A 21,760-nucleotide genomic window follows, 5' to 3' on the forward strand; every position below is an offset into this window, starting at 1 on the left:
GAGAAGTTCGCATGACATCACTGCAAAAAAACTCAAGAATTCCCTACATCACCAAAATGGACGAGAAATACTAGACTTCACAGTCTCTTTCTGAAGCTCAGAAAGTAAAAGCAAACGAGTTCTTACGAATGGAAGCAAACACACCCCTGAGTTCAGGAAGCAGTTCAGTTACACAGCATAACATCCTGCTTCCAACCAGAACAAGAACTTCCCCTCTTCCCCGAGGAGTTTCCTTCCTTCTCCATGTGAGAGAGCAGCTGGAGTGTATGGAGCTCTGCCTGGGGATGGGTGAGGAGCCAGCTGAGAGCTTAGGGGTGAGGATTCGAGAGAGGGACAGGTAAAGGTGACGCTATAATGGGTGCCTGCTACAGGCTGCCCAACTAGGACGAACAAGTGGATCAGGCCCTCTACAAAAAGATAGGAGCAGCCTCATGTTCGCAGGCCCTGGTCCTCATGGACTTCAACCACCCCCATATCTGCTGGAGGGACAAGACAGCAGGACGTAAGCAATGGAGGAGGTTCCTGGAGTGCTGCGCTGGTTTTGGCTGGGGTAGAGTTAATTTTCTTCACAGTAGCTAGTATGGGGCTGTGTTTTGGATTTGTGCTGGAAAGAGTGTTGATAACCCAGGGATGTTTTTGTTCCTGCTGAGCAGTGCTGACACAGAGTCAAGGCCTGTTCTGCCTCTCACCCCACCAGCGAGTGGGCTGGGGGGGCACAAGGAGTTGGGAGGGGGCATGGCTGGGACAGCTGACCCCAGCTGACCAAAGGGACATCCCACACCCTATGGCATCATGCTCAGCATACGCAGCTGGGGGAAGAAGAAGGAAGGGGCTGATGTTTGGAGTGATGGTGTTTGTCTTCCCAAGTCACCGTTACGCGTGATGGAGCCCTGCTGTCCTGGAGATGGCTGAGCACCTGCCTGCCCATGGGAAGGAGTGAATGGATTCCTTGTTTTGCTTTGCTTGTGTGCGCGGCTTTTGCTTTACCTATTAAACTGTCTTTATCTCAACCCACGAGTTTTGTCACTTTTACTCTTCCGATTCTCTCCCCTATCCCACCGGGGGGGAGTAAGCGAGCGGCTGGGTGGGGCTGAGCTGCTGGCTGGGGTTAAACCACAAGTGCATTGTGCATTGATGATAATTTCCTCCTCTGAGTGGTAGAGGAGCCAGTAAGGAGAGGTGCTCTGCTGGACCTCATACCCACAAAAAATGAGGGGCTTGTTGGGAAGGTGTCAGTCAAAGGCAGCCTTGGTGGAGTTGAGGATCCTGAGGGCAGGGAGGAGGGTAAAAAGCAAGATGGACTTCAGGAGAGCAGATTTTGGCCTCTTCAAAGATTTGCTTGGAAGAGTCCTGTGAGATAAGGCCCTTGATGGAAGAAGGACCCAAGAAAGCTGGTTAATATTCAAGAATCACCTCCTCCAAGCTCAACAGCGGTCCATCCCAACGTATAAGGAGTCAGGCAAAAATGCTATGAGGCCTGCGTGGATGAACAAGGAGCTCCTGGACAAACTCAAACACAAAAAGGAAGCGTACAGAGGGTGGAAGAAAGGACAGGTAGCCTGGAAGGAATACAAAGACATCGTTCAAGCATTCAGGGATGAAATCAGGAAAGCTAAAGCCCCAGAGGAATTGAATCAATGTATTTAAATACCTAAAGGAGGGTGCAAAGAAGATGGAGCCAGGCTCTTTTCAGTGCTGCCCAGTAACAGGACAAGAAGCAAGGGGCACAAACTGAAACACAGGAGGTTCCCTATGAACATCAGGAAACACTTTTTCCACTGTGAGGGTGACTGAGCACTGGCACAGGTTGCCAGAGAGGTTCTGGAGTCTCCATCCATGGAGATATTCAAAAGCCACCTGGACATGGTCCTGGGCAACTGGCTCTCAGAGGCCCTGCTTGAGCAGGGAGGTTGGACCAGATGACCTTCCAACCTCAGCCATTCTGTGAACGTAACTCTCTCTGCTTCACTCGTGAAATGCGCTGTGCACTAAGGTGTTCTCACATGAGCTAACTGCAAGACTCTTGCTTATGGACAGCAAGGCAATTCCTCTCATTTGGGTAAGAGAAGTAACTTTACAAATCCTCAACACACAGCCCATTCGTCTGCCACATCTTCAATGGCTCTTCAGTTTCAGAGCTTACATTTGCTTACAGCACACCTAGAAGAAATGCTGGCAAGCTGCATAAGCTTAACGTTCAGATACCTGCTTGAAAACGTTCAGGAGACATGAACGCATCTCTCTAGTATGTTTTCAGGCTTTGTTCCTCACTCAGATGCAAGGGCAAAACAGCTTCCAGTATTTTGTTTTTTAAAACCAATAAAATCTCCATTAGGTTTGAGTGGCTTCACAGGAGAACTTCTGTGTTCTGTGTTCTGTGGCTAGAGATAAATTTCTGCAGCAGTAGATTTTGTTGCAACTACAACAGCCTACTCACTGCAGTAGAAACTGATTATTAGGGATGGTGCTTACAGAACTCTTTATGTTGCTCCTGGGCATCATGGGGCTGTAACTGGCATCCTGAAGGAAATCAATTATTGCAGGTGATGGTCAGAACCACATCTACATCTCTGAATGTCAGCACATCTGGCTTATTGTGGTAGGTCCTTTTTGGCAAGAAACAGAAGTTAAACTGCCAGATCACTGAGAAAACTCTGTGAGCTACATAAGAAACCAGAGCAAGACATAGATGCCAAACTGCAGAGAAATAATGAGCATTTGAATTTGCAGGGATGCACTGCAAGGTCTTCTCCTAGGGAAACAGCTGTTGTAACTGCAGACGGTTACCACTGTCATCAAAGGACGAAGCTGTGAACAAGTGTCCTCTCTGTGCTCTGTGAAAGCCCAATGGTGTCTGTCTTTCTGCCCCCACCAGCTCATAAGCACTGGAAGGCTACCAAGATTGGGGACACAGCACAGAAGGGCATCATAGCAGCCAAGAACATGACAACTCTGCAACCAAGGAGCAGGGCTCTTGCACCAACTGTTTGAGATGTTTGGCTTTTTGTATAGTTTAACACCTATTTGCTTCCAACGACTGATGCTCTGGAGAAGAGAAGACTTTGTTAATAATCCAGCCTCCTACCCACAGCAAGAACTGCAGCTAAAGAGCTCTAAGGGCACACTCCACAGGACCCAGTCCTTCGGCAAAGCCCAGGAAGGTCAGACTTGGCTCTCCTGACATTTCCTTGTCAAACACTGAAAAATATCCCAGCTCAGCCACAGCCGCGAGCAAGACGCTTTGTAGGCCAGCATGCTTCTAGCAACCACCACTTTTTTCTTTTTTTTCTTTTTTTTTGTTTTTTAAATAAAACATCCACGTGTTTTACCATCACAAGGGATGATGATTCAGGCTGACCTGCATTAGACAGACATCGAGCCTCTCACACAGCATCGATTTCAAGTTGTGGTTGAACTAGAGAACACTGAATCATGACAAAGATGTCAAAAGATGCAGAATCCACTCACAGATGAGCTGTATCAGCATTTAATTACCCTCCTGGTTAATCCAGTGTTGATGACAAGAGGCAGCAGGCAAGGACTATTCTAAGCAGAGGGATGTAGAGCCTGTGAGTATGCTTAGGTCACCTCTTAAGTGACAGTCTGCTTTCAGACAGCTTGCTGCACATCCTCTTGTCTGAGCAGCTCAGTATACACAATCCTTTTTCCCTTTTTTTTGGTTAAAAAACATCAAAGCCAGGAAAAGAAAAAAAAAAGAAAAGAAAAAAAGAAAATCCAGCCTACAGCTTAAGCACAGCTCTCTGCCATTTAGAGGACAGAATTATAGAATCATAGAATAGTTCGGGTTGGAAGGGACGTTTACAGGTCATCTAGTCCAACCCCCCTGCAACGAGCAGGGACATCTTCAACCAGAGCAGGTTGCTCAGAGCCCCGTCCAACCTGACTTTGACTGTTTCCAGGGATGGGGCATCTACCACCTCTCTGGGCAACCTGTTCCAGTGTTTCACCACCCTCATTGTAAAAAATTTCTTCCTTATAGCTAGTCTGAATCTACCCTCTTTTAATTTAAAACCATTACTCCTTGTCCTATCGCTACAGGCTCTACTAAAAAGTCTGTTCCCATCTTTCTTATAAGCCCCCTTTAAGTACTGAAAAGCCACAGTAAGGTCTCCCCAGAGCCTTCTCTTCTCCAGGCTGAACAACCCCAACTCTCTCAGCCTTTCCTCATAGGAAAGGTATTCCAGCCCTTGGATCATTTTTGTGGCTCTCCTCTGGACCCGCTCCAACAGCTCCATGTCTTTCTTGTGCTGAGGACCCCAGAGCTGGATGCAGTACTCCAGGTGGGGTCTCAAGAACAGTATAGAGGGGCAGAATCCCCTCCCTCAACCTGCTGGCCACGCTTCTTTTGATGCAGCCCAGGATACAGGTGGCTTTCTGGGCTGCGAGCGCACATTGTCGGCTCACGTCCAGCTCTTCATCCACCAGTACCCCCAAGTCCCTCTCCACAGGGCAGCTCTCCATCCCTTCATCCCCCAGCCTGTATTGATACCAGGGGTTGCCCCAACCCAGGTGTAGGACCTCATGAGGTTCACACAGGCCCACTTCTCGAGCTTGTCCAGGTCCCTCTGGATGGCAACCCAACCCTCAGGTGTGTCAACTGCACCACTCAGCTTGGTGTCATCTGCAAATTTGCTGAGGGTGAATTCAATCCCACTATGTCACTGATGAAGATATTAAACAGTACTGGTCCCAGTATGGACCCCTGAGGGACACCATTAATCACTGATCTCCATCCGGACATTGAGCCAGTGACCAATACTCTCTGGATGTGCCCATCCAGCCAATTCCTCATCCACCAAACAGTCCATCCATCAAATCCACATCTCTCCAATTTAGAGAGAAAATCCTTTAGAGAGAAGGAACATTAGAAACGGACAGAGAATAAGAAAGGCACCCCCTAAGACTTTTCTGGAATCTGCAGGCAAGCATGCAGTGACACTCCCAAGGGAGCACGACCCTTCTCCAGCCTTCCTTCCAGAATCCCATCGAGCCATGGAGTGCCCCCAGGTGTCCTCGAACAAACACAAACCCTTTTGTAATGCCTCAGGAATGGCAGTACCAGGCCATGAAGGAGTCCGGCCATGCTTTGGGCCTCTGCAGCAGGAAAGTATTCATCAGGCAAAACATAATATCCCTGCAAAGTGCACTGTGTTCCAGAAGGAAAATATCTCAAATGTTTTAGCACGTTTGGCCAGAAGAGAAATCCCTTTCTGACCCAAAGCAACTCAGTGGTTTAACACTGAGCACGAAAGCAAGACAGCAAAACCAGGAAGGTGATAACTAGCTTTTACTGCTGTCCCTCATTCCCAGGGAGCAGTGTGTATCATTAAATGGGAGACAGTGAATGCTACGACTGACTATACCGCAGCCAGAAAGGCTTAGGGGCAGCTAATTGCTCTGCAATCACTTTCTGAACAGTTGCAACAGGTTAGCCAGGCCCGAGCCATCATTCAGACTGCACATCCAGATATATCCCTGTCTCACCCTCCCTCCATCCTCCCTTCCTTACCTTTCACTATCGACACGATGTTTAGTCTGCAGTTTCCCTTTGTCCTTCTGTGGGGCTGGGTCTTCTAGAAAGCTGTGGTCCAGGCTGTCATCGGGAACAAAGTCCTCCACGCTCTGTACTTTTGCAGGGGCCTCAGGGTGGGGAGGAGTGGCAGCAGGAGGATCTGCATTAGCAACAGTAGTTGTAAAACACAGTTCACCACAAGCAAGACAGAAATTTACTTTTTACAGATCTATCCTGTCCAGGGCCTCTTCAGCACACAGACAGCAGCCATGAAGTAGGACCTCTGCTACACAGCAAGGGAAGAGGAAGGTTATGAACAGGATACTCAAACAAGTTCAGAATCTTGCACGAAGGCATTCAAAGACGACACACGGCTGCTGCGGTTTAAGATGCACCAGGCTGACCCAGGCTCTTAAATAGTCTGAAAAACTCTCTAGCATGGTAGCCGACTCTGCTCTACAGTCAATGTTATGACTGACTACACCACAGCCAGATGTTATACCTATGCAGAGGTGCACTGCTCCTCTGTGATGTCCCTTCATTATTCTCTTCCCTTTTCCAGACTGTTCAGTTCACCAACTCACCCCCTCTTGCTTTTTCAACTGTAACTGTCAAAGGCAGGATTTTTCACACTGTGCTTTTAGATGCCCTATGTAACCAAAAGCTCAAGAGCTCTGGTAAATAGACTCGCTTTAATAAAGCTTATTTGTAGAGACACCGTTATCCATCTTCAAGGTATCAGGATGAAATCAGCATAACCAAGAAGCCTAAGGCGATTAACCTTTTCAGATTTTGCAACATTCAACCTTTTTCTTCTACCCGGACTGCACTTCACATCTAGGCTCTTTTCTTTTGGGTGAACAATATTTGTATTTTTTTTCTAGATTTTGCTCTACTAGTACAGCTTTCAGATCACTTTTGCATACAAATAACACTATTACTAATGCCATAGAGTAGCGTTGGTGTAAGAAAAAACACAGGCAAAAGAATTACTACTGCAAGACTTCAAGGGAAAGCTTAAATAGCAGCTCCCATAAAAAACAAGTATTACTTTGTGACAGTAATTTTTCAACTGCTTTCCAATTAGCTAGTCCCTAGGTATGTTCCAGTAGAGGTGCAGACCCTTGGCACACTACATAAACCTAGTAACACTGACAGATCAGCTTCTCCTAGCTGCCTTTTGCAACCCTCCTAAAAAGCACCCTTGAGATACCAGGATTGCAGGCCACAGGCTAAAACAGTTCTCAACCTAAGTGACAGATTTAAAAAAAAAAAAAGGAAGAAAAAAACAAACCCCAAAGATCATAACACTGGTAGTAGACCACTTGTCTTTCTTCTACGTATCAATATGACAGAGGTTTTTTTATTGACAAGGGATTTCTAACATTTGCTCCAACATTCGCTCCTCCTTGTTTGCTTGTTTGTTTCTGGGTAGGAAGAGTCATAAACAAGCTGAAATGGGTGTACTGTGTCACACCAGGTAACAGATCCAGGATGCAGAACATTGTGTGCAGATCTAAAACTGAAAGATTTCAACATCTGAAACTGCAAACCATGTTCCCAGCACCTCCTCCTTTCTTTCTGTGGGTGTCTTGAGAGTACTGTGAGCCCTAGGGATTGACAGTTTGAGAGGGAAGGTATTTCCAAAGGGTGATTCAAACCATGCCATGCTAATGATTTTTAGGCAGTGCCAGCTCTGCAGTTCCAGTTAGCTTTGCAAACAAAGCAAATGTGACAGGCAAATTAAGGTTCAGATCAGTAAAAGTACATGCAACAAAACCCTCGATGCTTCTGCCCTGCAAGTTCATCCAGCAGGGGTTTGGACCGAACGCTGCACTACTCTGCTCCATTGTGTACTAGCACTAAGGAAGAAGGCAAGGCGGGCTGCCCTCCTCCTCAGACCAGCTCTGAAAGAGTGTATTTCCCTGGAGGGGAATCCGCTGCAGAGCCTGGACTTACGTGATCATTTCTGGCTGAATAACCTTTAAAACCAGCACTCCGCTGTTCTCCATTAACACGCAGGAGCTCCTTTGAGCTGCCAGACTTTTGTGAAGACAGAGCTTCCAATAGCTTCTCTAACATTTTTTCTTGCTATTCAAGAGGCATATGTGCTCCTAGTAAGAAGCTGACAGTTATTTTATTAGTGTCCCCTGCATGTTCAGTACCTTCCTCCTGAAACACGCTACAGCCACCACCCAGGTTGCTGGACACAGTCCTTGTCCAAGCCCAGCACAGAGACAAACCAAAATGCCAATCAGGAGAAAAATAGAGAATGACAGCACAGCTCTCCTTGGACACACGCTGCACACACTTGGAGTCTGTGGTCTTCAGACACCTGTCTGCTCAGAGTCTCGCAGGGAAAAAATGAAAGGAAAACAGAGAAACGCCCACAGGTGACACCCTGCCTAGACACTGCACTCCAGCACCTACCTGGCTGGGGAGGAGAGGGGTCTGACGCAGGAGACGTCCCAAACAGACGCGAAATAATGCTGCGCTTCGGTGGCGGGACTGCAGCCGGAGGTGCTGGGGAGGCTGTAGCCGGCGGAGGCGCGTGCGGCTGCCGGGCCTCAGGTGCAGGCACTGGTGAAAAAGATGGGGGGGGTTCAGGAGAGATGGTGGAGCTTGTGGAAAGCGTCTGCGGTGGCTGCGGGGTGCCAGGGCTGGAGCTGCCCGTCGATGTGGAGCTCGGAGGTACTATGGGTGACTGGGAGCCAGAGGAAGGGCTTTGCCCGTTAGTTGTTAGTGGCGACGTGTGTCCTCGACTTCGGGCTTCCATCATTTCAAGGAAGCTGCAGGGAAGATAAATTGCAAATATAAGGAATGGAGAAAACATGCTCATCAGAGCACCAAGCACGATGCTGGGCTGCTTTGGTACTTGCTGAGCTGGGAGGGTACGGGTCTGCTTTCAGCGATGCTGTGACTCCCTGGGCCACAATAAATCTGGTTGACCCATGTGAGCTAAACTCACCTGATCTGCATTGAGGTGTGGAGAATCCCAGCCTGCTTCGCACTGCAGGATGAAACCTACATTTGCAATGCTGCTGGGAACTCCCTGGATAGACAGACTACAACAACACGCCAGGGCTTGAAACACAACCTTAAGTCAGTTCTTGGACATATGTCTCTAAGGGAGTAAGTGCTACAGGAATGGCACTTTTTTAGATTCAGCAGAAGAGATCAGAGTGTTCAAGAAAACTCAAATGCTATAAAAACCTCTTCTTTCAGCCAAGAATGGATTTGAGAGGAGAATCCTTGAATGCCAGAAGAGCTATCCCAGAAGGCTCACAGAGGACTGACTTCAACTATCCTTCTCGCAATGTGCAGATATACAGGCAGTCTCTCCCCCTGCACACACTACCCCCCTGTGTGGGAGGCAGTGGAGCCAAGCAGCAGCAGCTCTGAAGCAAGTTGTGGTCCTGGCTGGATTCCTGACTAGAAGAGCAATAAAGCCTGTACTGCTAAAGAGGGTGAAATGCTCTATCCTTTTCAAAAAGGAAACCAAGCCTGATCCTGCTGCAGCCTCCTTCAGCAGTCTGTTTGGTTAGCAGTCTTTTCACAAGCTGTATGCAAAAAAAAACACTAACAGAAAGCCAGGCTTTTACTACGAACTGGTCTCAAAATAAGATCTGCTACATGCCGCACATCTGAGAGAGATAAAGAGGACACCTAAAGTGAAGTATCATGTATAAAATCTAGCACGTCATGGTCTCACCTCTTCTTTCATTAAGCCTAATGAACTCGTGCACAGAGGCTCTGGGTTCAACTGCTTCTGCAAGATAGACTCACTCGGTTGTGCTCCAGGCAATGAGTATGTCAAAACAGAGACTCCTCTCCCATACAGAGCACGATCTCGTCCTTCAGGGACTTGAGCCAGACAGACACCTTCACTGGAATGACTGCTAAGCAGAAAGCAAACAGCAGGGGCTAAGAGACTCTAAACCCCCTTGAGATATCATTTCCTATTTTAAGGAGCAACCTGATATACTTTCAAGGAACAAACTAATATACTTTGTGACCAGTACTGTCTGGAGCCCTAGAGAACAACATCCCTAGGAAGCTGCTACTTGACTTGGAAAACCAGGAGTCCTTCCTAACTAACGAACTGGCTAAAGCAGAGATAAAGGGTAGCACTAAAAAGCAGTATTAGCTAGGAGAGAAATCCTTGGTAGAGTTCCTCAAGGATTAGCCTTGAGATATATTTCAGCATTTCAATGAAGCGGCATGGAGACCACAGAAATGCTCATGAGGTTGCAAGTTGGGAGGCAGCATCAACAGAGAGGAGGGCAGGGACAAGATACAGAAAGAACTGGATGATCCTGAATAACAGAAATGGGAAGAAATTCAACAGTAAAAAGGAAATAGTCAACAGTTCAAGGGCTAGGAAACAAGTATTCTTGCTCCATGTTCACCACATGAGAATGGCTAGGAAAGACTCGCCTCTGTCATTCCAGAAGACTGCACTAAAGGCTGCAAATGCAACACTGCCTGGGAGGAGCAGAAAATGAGCCTGGCTGTCGCACGGCTGTCCACCTATCCCCCATGACCGCTGTCAAGGCATCTAAATTAGTGCCACACTGTGGTAGCCTCACCGATGCTTCCACCAGGATCTGGGGCAAGGCTTATGTGCTTATTCCACCCAGCAGACTGGCTCCCGGCAGAGCTGAGATGAGAGCATGTGACAGAGCATTCATTCCAGCATCCTCCCTCCCAGGGGACTAGTAGCTGGGGTGAGCTGTGCAGCAACACATTCCACTGAAAATGATGCATGATTTGTCATGCACCAAAGAGAAAATATAAAGGAGCTTAACTCTTGCACTGAGCTCTGTGGAGACTGCATCAGGTTTGTCGGGAAGGTGCACAATGCATCACACGCCCCGCAAGAATATAACAGTGTATTTTCAGTGCATCACTGTCACTGCGCTGCAGGGCCGAGCAATGGCACATCACTCCTTTCTTGAGGAGGAGGTCACCATACATGCCATTCAGCACCCCTCAAGGCAGACTACGCAAGGCATCTGCGGCAAGGGAAAGATAAACCAAGGGTACCTGCAATTCAGCCCTTGTCCAACAAAGCAAATGCTCTGAATCCACAAAGCCATGTGAATTGCTATGGCCTGAAAAGCCATCCACGAGACTTGCCTGCACAGGACATTCGGCTCCACAGATCCACGCCAGAAGCACTGAGGGCTAAATTCTGTCATCCCTCCCCTCCGAGCTTTGAATCAGGGCTCCCAGCGAGCCGAAGGCAGGATGGCTGAATAGCTCTGCTTTGTGATACTCATTCCTCCTTCTCCCGAGCCCTACTCAGAATTAAAGACTCCTGCCCCCCAATTGTGAAGAGAGATTAATCCCAGCTGATCTACATGCACCCCTGTTCCTGTTTATAGCAACAGCAATCCTGGCTGGAAGGCAGGCAAACTTGGTCACTGTCGTATCCAGCATCCAAGATACTGATGCCAGCGCTGCTCACTCTCCTGGCTGAGCTGAGCTCTCTGACTGCCTATGTGAGCACCTAAATCACCAACACTACACAAAACCAGAACTGAACAACCTCTGAGTCTCTGGTCAGGACACTGGGTCCCACCATCGAGGCAACTGGGTGACTCAGGTAGGATAAGACAATTGTACACTGAAGACTAAGGAACAAGGATCTGCTATGAAGTATATACAAAGTACATATATAGTCATTTTAGGATACAGAACATGAAGCTCAAAGAGCACTTAAAGCTGGACCCAACAAAGCGTGGGACACTCTTTACAATATCAGGGTATATGAAGATTTACTGTACTTTGTACTAACAAAGATGCCCATTTTGGAAACAACCTGCTTTGTTCTGGGCAAGTAGCCAGCTCCAGAGGGAGGGAGGGCTGTGACTACCACCTGTTTCTCCTGCAGAAACACGTGAATTTTAAGAGCTGGAGGGAAAAAATGCTACATAACTGAAGTATAAAGAGTGTCATCCTTCCCTCCAGCTCAGCTAGTCTGGAGAGTAAACACACATGCAGGCTCCTTCTGCACCTGTGCTCCTATGCCTTGCTCACCTACATTATGTGAAGGGCATAAGAACAAGAGATAGCAAGTTATTTTTAGTAGAAAGATACAATGGTTATTTGGGGACAGCACGACACAGGCTTTTACCACAGCACAGCACCAAGGAGAGCTGTGGCACGTGTGCTTCGCGTCACCTTCCTCATCTCCAACCAGACACGTGGGCCAAGCTCTGTGCTGTGTGCCATGACACCAGGGAAATGAGGATGGTCTGATACTGGTTTTACATGGGCTGCATAAACCAGCTCTGCTGAGCTTTCGTATTCATATCTTCTTCCGTGAAAGAGGTGGGTGGAAAAACAGCATACATGAAAACGCTGCCAGCAAGCTCTCAGTAATTTCCAGGGTGGAGGTGTCTAAGCATCCTCCACACTTCAAAAATACTACATAATGCATGAATGCTTTCTCTGGCTTTACACACACTCTACAGAGGCACAAGCGTGGCTGTTTTGGGAACACACCAGGCCAAACCTGCCACGTGTCTGTTTTTTCTCATATTCTATACAATCTGGCCACTGCGTTCCTTGCTCTATCCTTTCTGTCAGCCCTTCGCAAAAGGACTCACTCAAAATCTTACTGTGAAACAAGCAGCTTCATGTCCACGCTAGGTGTAGTAGACCAGGTCTTACTAAAGCACAAGATGAACTCACACTGTGACCTGAGCACGCTTGTTCAGTTGGGATATAGAGACAGCAAACGTGCCACACAAGTCCAGAAGGGTTATCTGTCCTCACCCACATGGGCTCCTTGTTAGCCTTTTAATCCTTCCATTTCAGACTGAGTAACAAGTCCAGATCCTCAAAACCCCTGAATAATTCACTGTCAGTTGGACCTGCTCACAAGAGGAGACTTATGCAATTTTAAAGATGAACATGCTCTGCGGGAACAAAAATTCATCAGGGCCTGAGGTTACTGTTGCTCTGCTCCCAGAGCAAACAAACAAAGCACAAAAGGACTTGTTAGCCTCACCATTCCTAAAATTGTCAGCACTCATGTTCATTTACTATTGAAGATAGGAGCAGCCTGAAGCTTTTTGGCTCCTGGTTCTAACGTGCTGTGATCAATTTTTCAAATGTATTTCATGTAGCAGGAAATGTTTTGGGTTATTTTATTAATTGTGAAAATGAAGATTAATAGGCCATGTGACATCAATTTAACTGGGGTTACTGAGGGTTAGATTTCCACATGTTTGTTTTAGGCTCATTAAAGGTACTGAACCTGATTCCTGCTGAAGCCCAGGTCCGTGAATGTGAAATCAATTGCCAAGCAGGGTTGAATGCTGCTGCCTAGGCCTTGGAGAGTACAGCCCATCCCCAGAAGCTCCTCAGGTTTTCCACTTGACACAAAATGGATGCAGCAGGATAACCCCCCCTTCCACAACATATGGGACATGCTCCATGTTTTCCTCTTCTCTAGCAAGATCGATGATGATAGGGTTAGTTGCAATTAATTCTTAATGCAGCCCCATGCAAAACACATGACCTGAAGTCCCATCTAGTACATGCTGGCTCCTGATCTGTCTGATGGCAACAGTGATTCACAGCAAGCAGAAACGACAAAGGCGGGGCAAGGGGAAGCGAAAGGAAAAGTGGTTTTATTTTCCTAACTGGTAATTCAGCCCTTAGCTGGTGTGATTCCGGACCTGTACTTCAATATAGCTGAAGATATGGGAGAACAGCTCAAGCAGCAGGTCCTCCTGCCAGACACTGCTGGTGCTACTCAGCACCACAGTCTTCATAAAATTACGAGCTGTGCTCAACACGGAAAAAACAAACAAGCAAATAAAACCCAAAAACCCAATCAATGACTTTGTAGTGAATAAAGCTGTCTAATGCAGGGAGCCTGTCTCCCAAAAGAAAAGTCCTCATCAGGAGAGCACCAATGCCTTTCTGCAGTCACTGGTCCATCATCTTCCCTACCTGGACAGTAGCACTTGGCTATCCAGGATGACCCGACAATGCAGATGGCAGCTGTATGGCACTGCTGGGAAAGGACCCAGAAGGACTTCTGTCATGTGGCAAACCTGGGACAGGTCCTGCTGCTGCAGAAGTTGTAGCTTGGACCATACGGTACCTCAGATAATCTGAAATTCAACTGCTTTGAAAGTATTTTTACCAAGGCTGACTAACAGTTTCCATAAGAGCTCTTAAATGCAAGGCGTAAATGATCTGGAAATTCATTTCTTACGATCAGTTCCTGTGAGGAAGTTGGACTTCAAGTGCTTACAAATCAAACAATCACACAGTGGTTTATAGACGACAATTTCCTGAAGCTTCTCAAAACTGAGTGTGAAAGAAGATGGGATATCTCACAAAGAATAACTTAAGTACTCCTTTTGACTAACTTATATCAATCCCTAGGGACAAAAAAAAAAAAGGTTAATTCAAAGAGTGTTGATTACTTAACCCTTTAAATTAAATTTTGTCTTTTGATATTAAAAAAAGAGTAATACCAGAAAAAAATGCAGCGAAACATAAAAGGTCACAAAAACCATACATTAAACCTGCTTCTTACTAACTTTTGCAAGTGTTTCCACCAGCAGCTTATTCCTGAAAAAAATGAATATGCAGGAAGAGCTTCCACAATTTCCCAAAAACTATTTCTCCGTGTGCACCATTCAGTGAGGGAAGAGGTCTTCCTTATGACAGAAGATAAGCTGGATACAATTAAAGATGGAAAAATTGAGCAAATTAAGTACAAATTCAGAACAGAGTAAAAAAAGTCATTGCTGTTTGTTTAATAAGAATTCAGGAACTCAAAAAGGACTGAAATGTGTTTTTAGCAGCATTGAAAACGTAAAATCTGAGAAACCACAGGGAAAGTACCAGAGCAAGAGGTGTGGCAGGCAAAGAGGAGACTAAGCACAGGGAAAGAGCTGGAAGCATCTAAATGTGTCTTACACAGGCAAAGCCCAGCCAGTGGCTGCCAAGGGACGGCTTACATAAGGCAGATGAGGCAGCGTTGTGTGCCACCTCGTGTTTTCTCTGGGATCCACATTTTGGAGCAATGACGTTTTGTCCTCGGGTACCCAGCCGCAGCAGGAGGAAGAGTTCTTGTTCTCTTTCTGTTCTCCGATCCAAATTTAGCATCGGTCATTGTGACAGACCAGCTGCTAGACGTGCACGGGGGTGAATGAAATAACCGAGATGTCCTAGCACTGTCACCTCGCCTTGCTCCATAGCCTGATTTTATGGCAGGAGAGCAGGAATCGCCTCGGAGGAGGTGCTGCAGCAGCCACACCATGGCCTGCAGCCCCAAGTGCCTGTTGACACCTCCCCTTGCTGTGCAATTCGTGCTGATCGACAGCAGAACTCCAAGTACTGCCTAAATCAAAGCAACCAACACAAGGGCTTCACATCTGCCAAGGGTCAACAAGTCGCACCGTGCCAATGCACATGCTGTATGTAACAGGGCAAGTGTCAGAGGACAATGCACCAGGTGCTCATTTTGACATCCACTGTGGTAGCATGTTAAACATGATAATCCCAAAATGATAGGCACCTGACAAGCATGGATGCAAGGACCTTCCCAAGCCCTACTAACGAGCACTGCAGACCTGCCTCACAACTGCAAGCTGTAATTCCCACCACGTACTGTCATTGTGTCCACAGATACCCTGTTCACCAGCCTAAGCAGTTTACTAAGAATTGGAACTTTACCCAAAACTGAGTTCCCTGCCCTATGTGTGATTATTTCTTTAAATCGGGACTTTGGCTGAAGGACTTGAGCCTGAAGAGCTCCTGCAGGGATAAAAAAATGAATGTAGGAAGAGTATACTTTTCAACTCTGTGGTTGAAGTAACCCCTCAGCAGCTCATCTGTTTCAGAGGGGTGCTGCTGAAACAGACAGACTCTTAATTTCTATCTGGCATGCAGAGAAAACCTCAAAAATCCTAAAATAGCACTCTATTTTAGTCAGTGTGATCAAAGTACTCCGACAGGACATGGCCCGGTGCTTTTCTTTTGGGATCAGTGGCTCAAGGCAGGAAGCACCCAGGGATATTTTAAAGACCTTTCTATAAAGAAGTGTTATTTTCTGAAAGCAAAGAGCATCGGTCTCAGTACATAAAAGTGCAGTAGCTGAAGTGAAAGCAGAAGCTGGCCAGCTGCATAAAAATGTCAGTTGATTTGCTAAACCAGAATCCTAGGAAAAAGTCTTGCTTTTAACATTTTAGCAACTCCTCTTCTGTTAGGTACCATGGCTAAGGTATTTCTTATGCCATGTTAAGCCAATTATGCAGCCTAACAGTGCAATTAGCCTCCTGCAGTGCAAGCCCTCCCCAGCAGCTGAGCAGCAGTACTTTGCTACAGTGCACTGTCCTGCAGCGCAGAAGGCCAGCTACGCTGCCCGGCCGGGTGGTGGGCATCTTCAGGTGCACACACCCCATCTCCTGTTCTTCCTGTGCTCACGAGCTGCTTTGGAAAACGACAGGGCGCTGACATGCGGGTCAAATGTTTAACTGGCTTTGGAGTTTCTGCAGATGACTCAGGGGCTTCTATTGAGGTGATGCTAGCCACCACCAACTGCACCAAAAGCTCCTCTGAGCCTGCAAAAGGCAAGAACATGCCTTTTGACTTGTTAGTGCACAGTGCCTAGAGCAATGTGACCAGCCTGGCCCTAGGATTCTGGATGCTACCACACTGCCAATTACACTCTTTAGTAATCACAGTTATTTCTGCAGGAGCACGTACCCAGAAAGGTTACTCTCTGGCCATGGAAGCACACCAATATTATAAAATGGTATACGTTGGTGTGGTTACACCGGATGGGATGATCCAGTCTAACATCCATTGCTGGAACTAGGAGGTCTTGCCATCCTACCTCTGCCAGTCCCATACTGCTGCTGCTTCCTTTAAGTTCTGGCGTTAAGAAGATGCTTCTCAGAGCTAGCCCAATTCAGATTAACCCAGAAGTAGGTCTGGCAGAAGATGGTTTTCTGATAGATTTGTGAGCTGAACTGGCACATGCCAGGGTCCAGCAAATGCTAAAGCTGGTGTAAGGGTGAGAGGTGACTAAATAACAAGATTCGGAACGGCTCTGCCAACTCTTGATTCTTTTAAGTATCTTCCCATTACTGATGCAGTATAAACTAAAATACTGGAAAACAATCTGACAGCACAGCCCACACAACCCAGTGCTTTGAGTAGGGTCATCAAGAGAATTGCTGAAGGCACGAGGAGACTAACCAGTCCCTAAGGAAAGAAATGAGGTGAACACTCTGGAAACAGTACTGCTTTATGTGTATGCTGGGTATTTCAATGATCTCAAAGGAAAACACACTGACCAAGGTTATAGAACTTGAAACTTGGTCTGAAAAATGCTTGTCAAAATGGCTGTGCATGAATATTTCATAATCATCGAACCAACTTCCAAATAAAGCTGCCTGTAAAGAATCTTTTTCCAATTCATTGCGGGGTTGACTGTTCCGGCTTGCACATTTCTGCAATAAAGACCTTGTAATGGGAATTCACAGAACACATTTGTCAACAACATACAAATCTGAAGAGATTCCTGCTCACTGTGCTACAGATGTACTGGCTTTGCAGGGCTAAATCTGGCAAAAGCTCATTTCAAGCAGCAAGCAAACAGGCCACTGAACAAACACAAGGCAGCAGGAACTAGCCACTCTTTCAAACCAGAAATGCACTGAGGAGTCTAGAAGTATTCAAAGGGAACAAAAGACAACAATGTTGTTGCTATTACTTTTTGCCTATCATAAGACACACAATATAGAGGAATGCAATGGCCAGAAGAGGAGGAATCAACTTGTGTTCTGAGCAGTAGAGAGATGGAAAATATCCCCTTTTCAGCATCAGAGGCTGCGACATACTTATCTACAATCCCTTCAGCATGTGCTGCCTCCAGGTGTGCTGCTCAGCTCCACCTCCACTGCCCTCCCATAGATCACGTGCCTGTAGGAACCAGACCCTTTCACAGGGATCCCCAAGTGCATGCTTTATTTCAGGTGATGCCACCTAAAAGTAACATTTTACAAGATCCAAAGAAACCCTAAACGTCACTCACTGGACCCTTCAGTCTGGCCACATGCCATAGCTGGGGCTGCCCAACATTCATGTGACACCTAGACTGCAACAAAACAGTTAGAAAAGATGGCTCAATGACATACAGTTCGTAGTTTTGATCTTCTGTCTCTTGCTGCACTGACAGCTCCTCCAAAGTTGCATCAATATCCAGCTGATTCGTCTCCAGCTGCCGTAGCAACGTCTCCCTCTGAAGAAAGGAAAACAAGCTGGGTCTGAGCAGGAAGGGTCATTGTAACAGATCTCTGTGTGCTCACAGGGTGCAGCAAGATCTTGCGTCACTGCTCTACTCACAGCAATGAATTAAACAGGAGCTTTGGTCCCTCTCATGGTGCTCAGTTTAAATACAGAAGCACAAAGGGAAGCTGAAGCAGTAGCAAAAGTACGTTAATCCAGAAAGTCTGTGTGTAAGAAAGTAATTTGTTCTGTGAGCTATACTCAACCATAAATCAATAATGTGCGATTTTCAGACACAGCATCGCCAGTTACATTTGGAGAACAGTATCAGCTCCTGTGGAGAACAGTTGTGCACCCCATTCATTCTGCTCTTTTATTTTTTCCCTGCGCTAAAGCAGTCCCTCTGTAAGTAGGACCCAGCTGATGGAAAACCTCACAATAATTTTCATTTTACTGTCAGGGTAGATGATTGAGACACAACCTGTCAACTCAGTGAAATTTTAGAAGTCACTGCCCCTCTGCCTTCAGTTGCTGCCCCACACGTGGGGGACAGACACTCCAGTCCATTTCAAGTGTGCAATGAAGTGAATTGGCTTCACTAATGTAGCACAGGGTAGCTTAATTCAGTCCTTCCCTTTCCACATTTCCAACAGAATCCAAGCAAAAAGCTCAGCTGAGGGGAAGTGCTGGCTTAAAAGGCTCAAAATCAATTGGAAATGGTCATGGGACCTCCTCCCGATAGCCCAGATGGCAATGAGGAGAGATCAATAACCACACGCATTATGCTGAGACTGCAAGGGCATGACCAGCTCCAAAGGCTCACCCACAGTGGATCCAGCACCAGCCTCCTCACCCGTCTGCCCAGCAGACCTAGCTCTGCAACAGCCCCGAGCCACAGAGCTAACACAGAATCCGTTTCTGCACAAACACGATTCAGGATCCCCTGGCCAAGACTAGAGCTGTCTGTGGCCACTGCCCCGCTCCACAGTCCAAATCCCTGCACCAGAGCCCCTTCACCTCTGCTCAGAGGCAGCCGGCTGCCACACTGCTGGGCACTGGCAATGGCCAAGCTCCCACCACCGGCACCCTGCTTGCCTCCTGGGAAGGCTCTGAGCAAGAGGCACACGAGTCAGTTTACACACCGAATTCTGGAGTCAAAAGTCACGATGTTCAGTGCCTGAAAGCATCAGTCCTCCCTCTCCCACTGCCTACATCCTAGATGGCACAGGAAGCAGCGACAGCTTGTGCCGAGGCACATCCGATGACTCACGGCACTGCACAGTGCCCGTTAAAGCGGGGTCCACCGGTGCCATGGGCTGCCAAGCTGCACCACCACCACCCAGACAGGAGGAGACAGAAGAGAAACCCCAGGTTTCCTCCAAACTGCAAAGGTTTTTGCTTTATCCTCAGTGTACATTTAAGCTTTCTACTATGACAAATATTTTTGAAGTTTAGCATCAATAACTGTGGTGAATTTTTAATTCCATGTTTGACAGCACATTCCCATTAGAGTAAAAAGCACAAAAGGACATTTACTACATAATTTACAGAATAAAATCCCTATGGGAAGACAAACATTTGTATAAAGCAATGGTGTTCAGTCTCTACCTGCATATACTATTGATAATGTAGTTTCACAGACATGACAACTTTGGAGCTATCAAGAAAGTGTACAAATTTAAAGAGCAAGTAACTAATCTGCCTTATATAAAACACACCACACCGCTCTGCCCAGCAGAGTGGTCAGGGCACAGCTTGAGCCCTCCATGGGGCAGGCTGATTTATATCAAATTCTGCCATGACTTAAATCAGCAAGCAAGGCTTAAGTAATTTTTATTTTGTATTATAAGACCAGGTGATTCATAGCGGTTGATAACATTTAAACATGCTCATTTACTGGAAGATACAGTCTTTCTTGAAATTTAAGAGCTTCTATGATCATTTAACCTAATTTACTGCTTCCAAGGCATTTAGATTCTTCATTTTTACCTTTGTCATTGTGTTAAGAGCTTGGAGTGAACCATGTTCCCTTTGCTAGGTAATTTTTATTCATCATATTCATAAACTCTATGCAGATGGATACTTGACTTCAATTAACATGTATATAAAGAATTATGAAGTCATTAGTTAACTTGAATTCCCTTTATTGTGGTATACAGACAAGAACGTTTCAGCAAAACATGCTATACATATTTAAACTTCCTACACTAAACAGAATAAGTACTAATCAAGATTTTATAAGTAATTCTAGATTTTAGAATTCAAGATTCAAGAAACTGAAGATTTTAGAAGTAATAGATTTCATCCTTTTATGTTATTCATACAGTGTAAGCAAAAATGAGACAAAAAAGAACAAGTTTTCTGCTTCTTTGTCCTCAGTTTCCTAAGATGAGTGAAATAAATGCTGAGCAAATTAGGTGAATAAACAGACACATAAGGGACACTGCTCTCCAATGCTTACTTTAGGCACTAAGATAATGGCTTTTATTAAACAAGTGGTTTGCCTTTCCTCATACTTTGGCAGTTAAGACATATACCAGAGTTGTATTTATTTCAATTTTCACAGACTACAATAAATTAAGAACTTAGATTTAATTGAGAGTTGCATTTAATTTTGTAAAAATTCATCACTGATAATGGACTTAAAAATACTTAAAAAATAAATTCTGTTTTACCATGCTGGTCTTAAAATATTAAAGAAACAGCTTATTTTTAGCAATGACCCAAAAGAAGGGAAGAAAATGTGCTACAGACCAATGCTTTGGCTGAATGCCACTTTCAAGTGCTTCCTGGGAAAAGGCAATTTCATCTGTCTGCAGAATTTTGTCTCCTTCCAGCGCAGCATCTGAAAGCCCGGTTGACCTGATCACATTTGCACATTATGTGGGCCACCAGCAATACCTACGGCTAAACTGCATTCTCAGGTTTGACAATCCTTCCCCCGGAAAAGAACTGATAAATAACTGAAGAGCCTGGGCTGCTAGAGGGAACGTGCTCTATACCAGGGGTATGAATTTCAGCCACCGCTTTCTTCATGAAAGATGCATGAATGTAAGCTGAACACAGAAATGTGCAACTTAAAACCATTGCACTGAACACCAACTGCGCTAAAGGACAGCCTGGAATCTCGCATACAGCTGAACAACTCTCCCCTTGAGAGCTGCAGGAGGCTAGGCTGAGGAATACAGAGAAACCTCAGAGGTCGCCTGAGACTGATCAAATCGTATGTGCATTTAACACCTCGTAGCATTCCTCTCCTTTAACCCTGCTTTGCACCAAAGCACCAGGGAAATGACTCCTTTCTGGAGCCTGTTACTGGCAAGTCTCTCTGAAGGTATAAGCAGAACCTTTAGGAATTAAGTCTAGCTGTGATTTTCCTACAAATTTTAGCATCATGCTGCACTGGTTGTTAATCAGGCCCAGCGGGGCCAGCCCTGGCTCCCCGTGCACTCAAAGGCAAGACTCCCAGCGGGTCTCCAGGAGCAGCAAACCACCCAGAGCCACCCAGCAGCAGCTACTGCGGAGCAGCACAAAGCTCTAATAAACCTGTGGTGCAAAGGCAAGTGGCACTGGAAAAACTAAGTGCAGCACATCTTGGCTGAAGTTTGACATCAGGTAAAGCCCCAAAGCCTGGGGGAAGCAACCAAAAGCCTCCAAATTTGCAGTGTCACCTGCCTTGGCACAGAATGGCAAGGCCAGGGATCTCCTGCACACCAGAGGGAAATGAAACAAGCCATCTCCACATTGGATCCTATGCTGTGATTTTTTTTCAGAATGCACAGAAAAGCACCTGCCTGCAATCCCTGTATGAGCACAGAACTGCAGGAATTAGTTTTGGCATTACTGTTTTAAAGGAAAAGCCAGGCAGCTATGGTCTGATCACTGTCTCCTTGAATGACAGGCATAGGACAACCTCCTCAACTGCCACCTAATGTGTCGAGGTACAAAGAACAGAGCAAA

The 21,760-nt window shown here is 46.2% G+C and overlaps 1 protein-coding gene across 2 annotated transcripts in view; it reads right to left on the reverse strand.

The window, feature by feature from the left end:
• Nucleotides 1-21,760, reverse strand: part of RABL6 (RAB, member RAS oncogene family like 6) — a 60,790-nt gene that overhangs the window by 11,037 nt on the left and 27,993 nt on the right. For both annotated transcript variants that reach the window (XM_075519976.1, XM_075519977.1), the window contains 3 exons: nucleotides 17,710-17,813; nucleotides 7,964-8,322; nucleotides 5,531-5,693 (listed from right to left, as the gene is read on the reverse strand). In XM_075519976.1, the coding sequence (XP_075376091.1) occupies nucleotides 5,531-5,693; nucleotides 7,964-8,322; nucleotides 17,710-17,813 (626 nt within the window). The remainder of the gene's footprint in view (nucleotides 1-5,530; nucleotides 5,694-7,963; nucleotides 8,323-17,709; nucleotides 17,814-21,760) is intronic.

This window comes from Mycteria americana, chromosome 17 (genome assembly GCF_035582795.1).
Source record: "Mycteria americana isolate JAX WOST 10 ecotype Jacksonville Zoo and Gardens chromosome 17, USCA_MyAme_1.0, whole genome shotgun sequence".
Classification (NCBI taxonomy): domain Eukaryota; kingdom Metazoa; phylum Chordata; class Aves; order Ciconiiformes; family Ciconiidae; genus Mycteria; species Mycteria americana.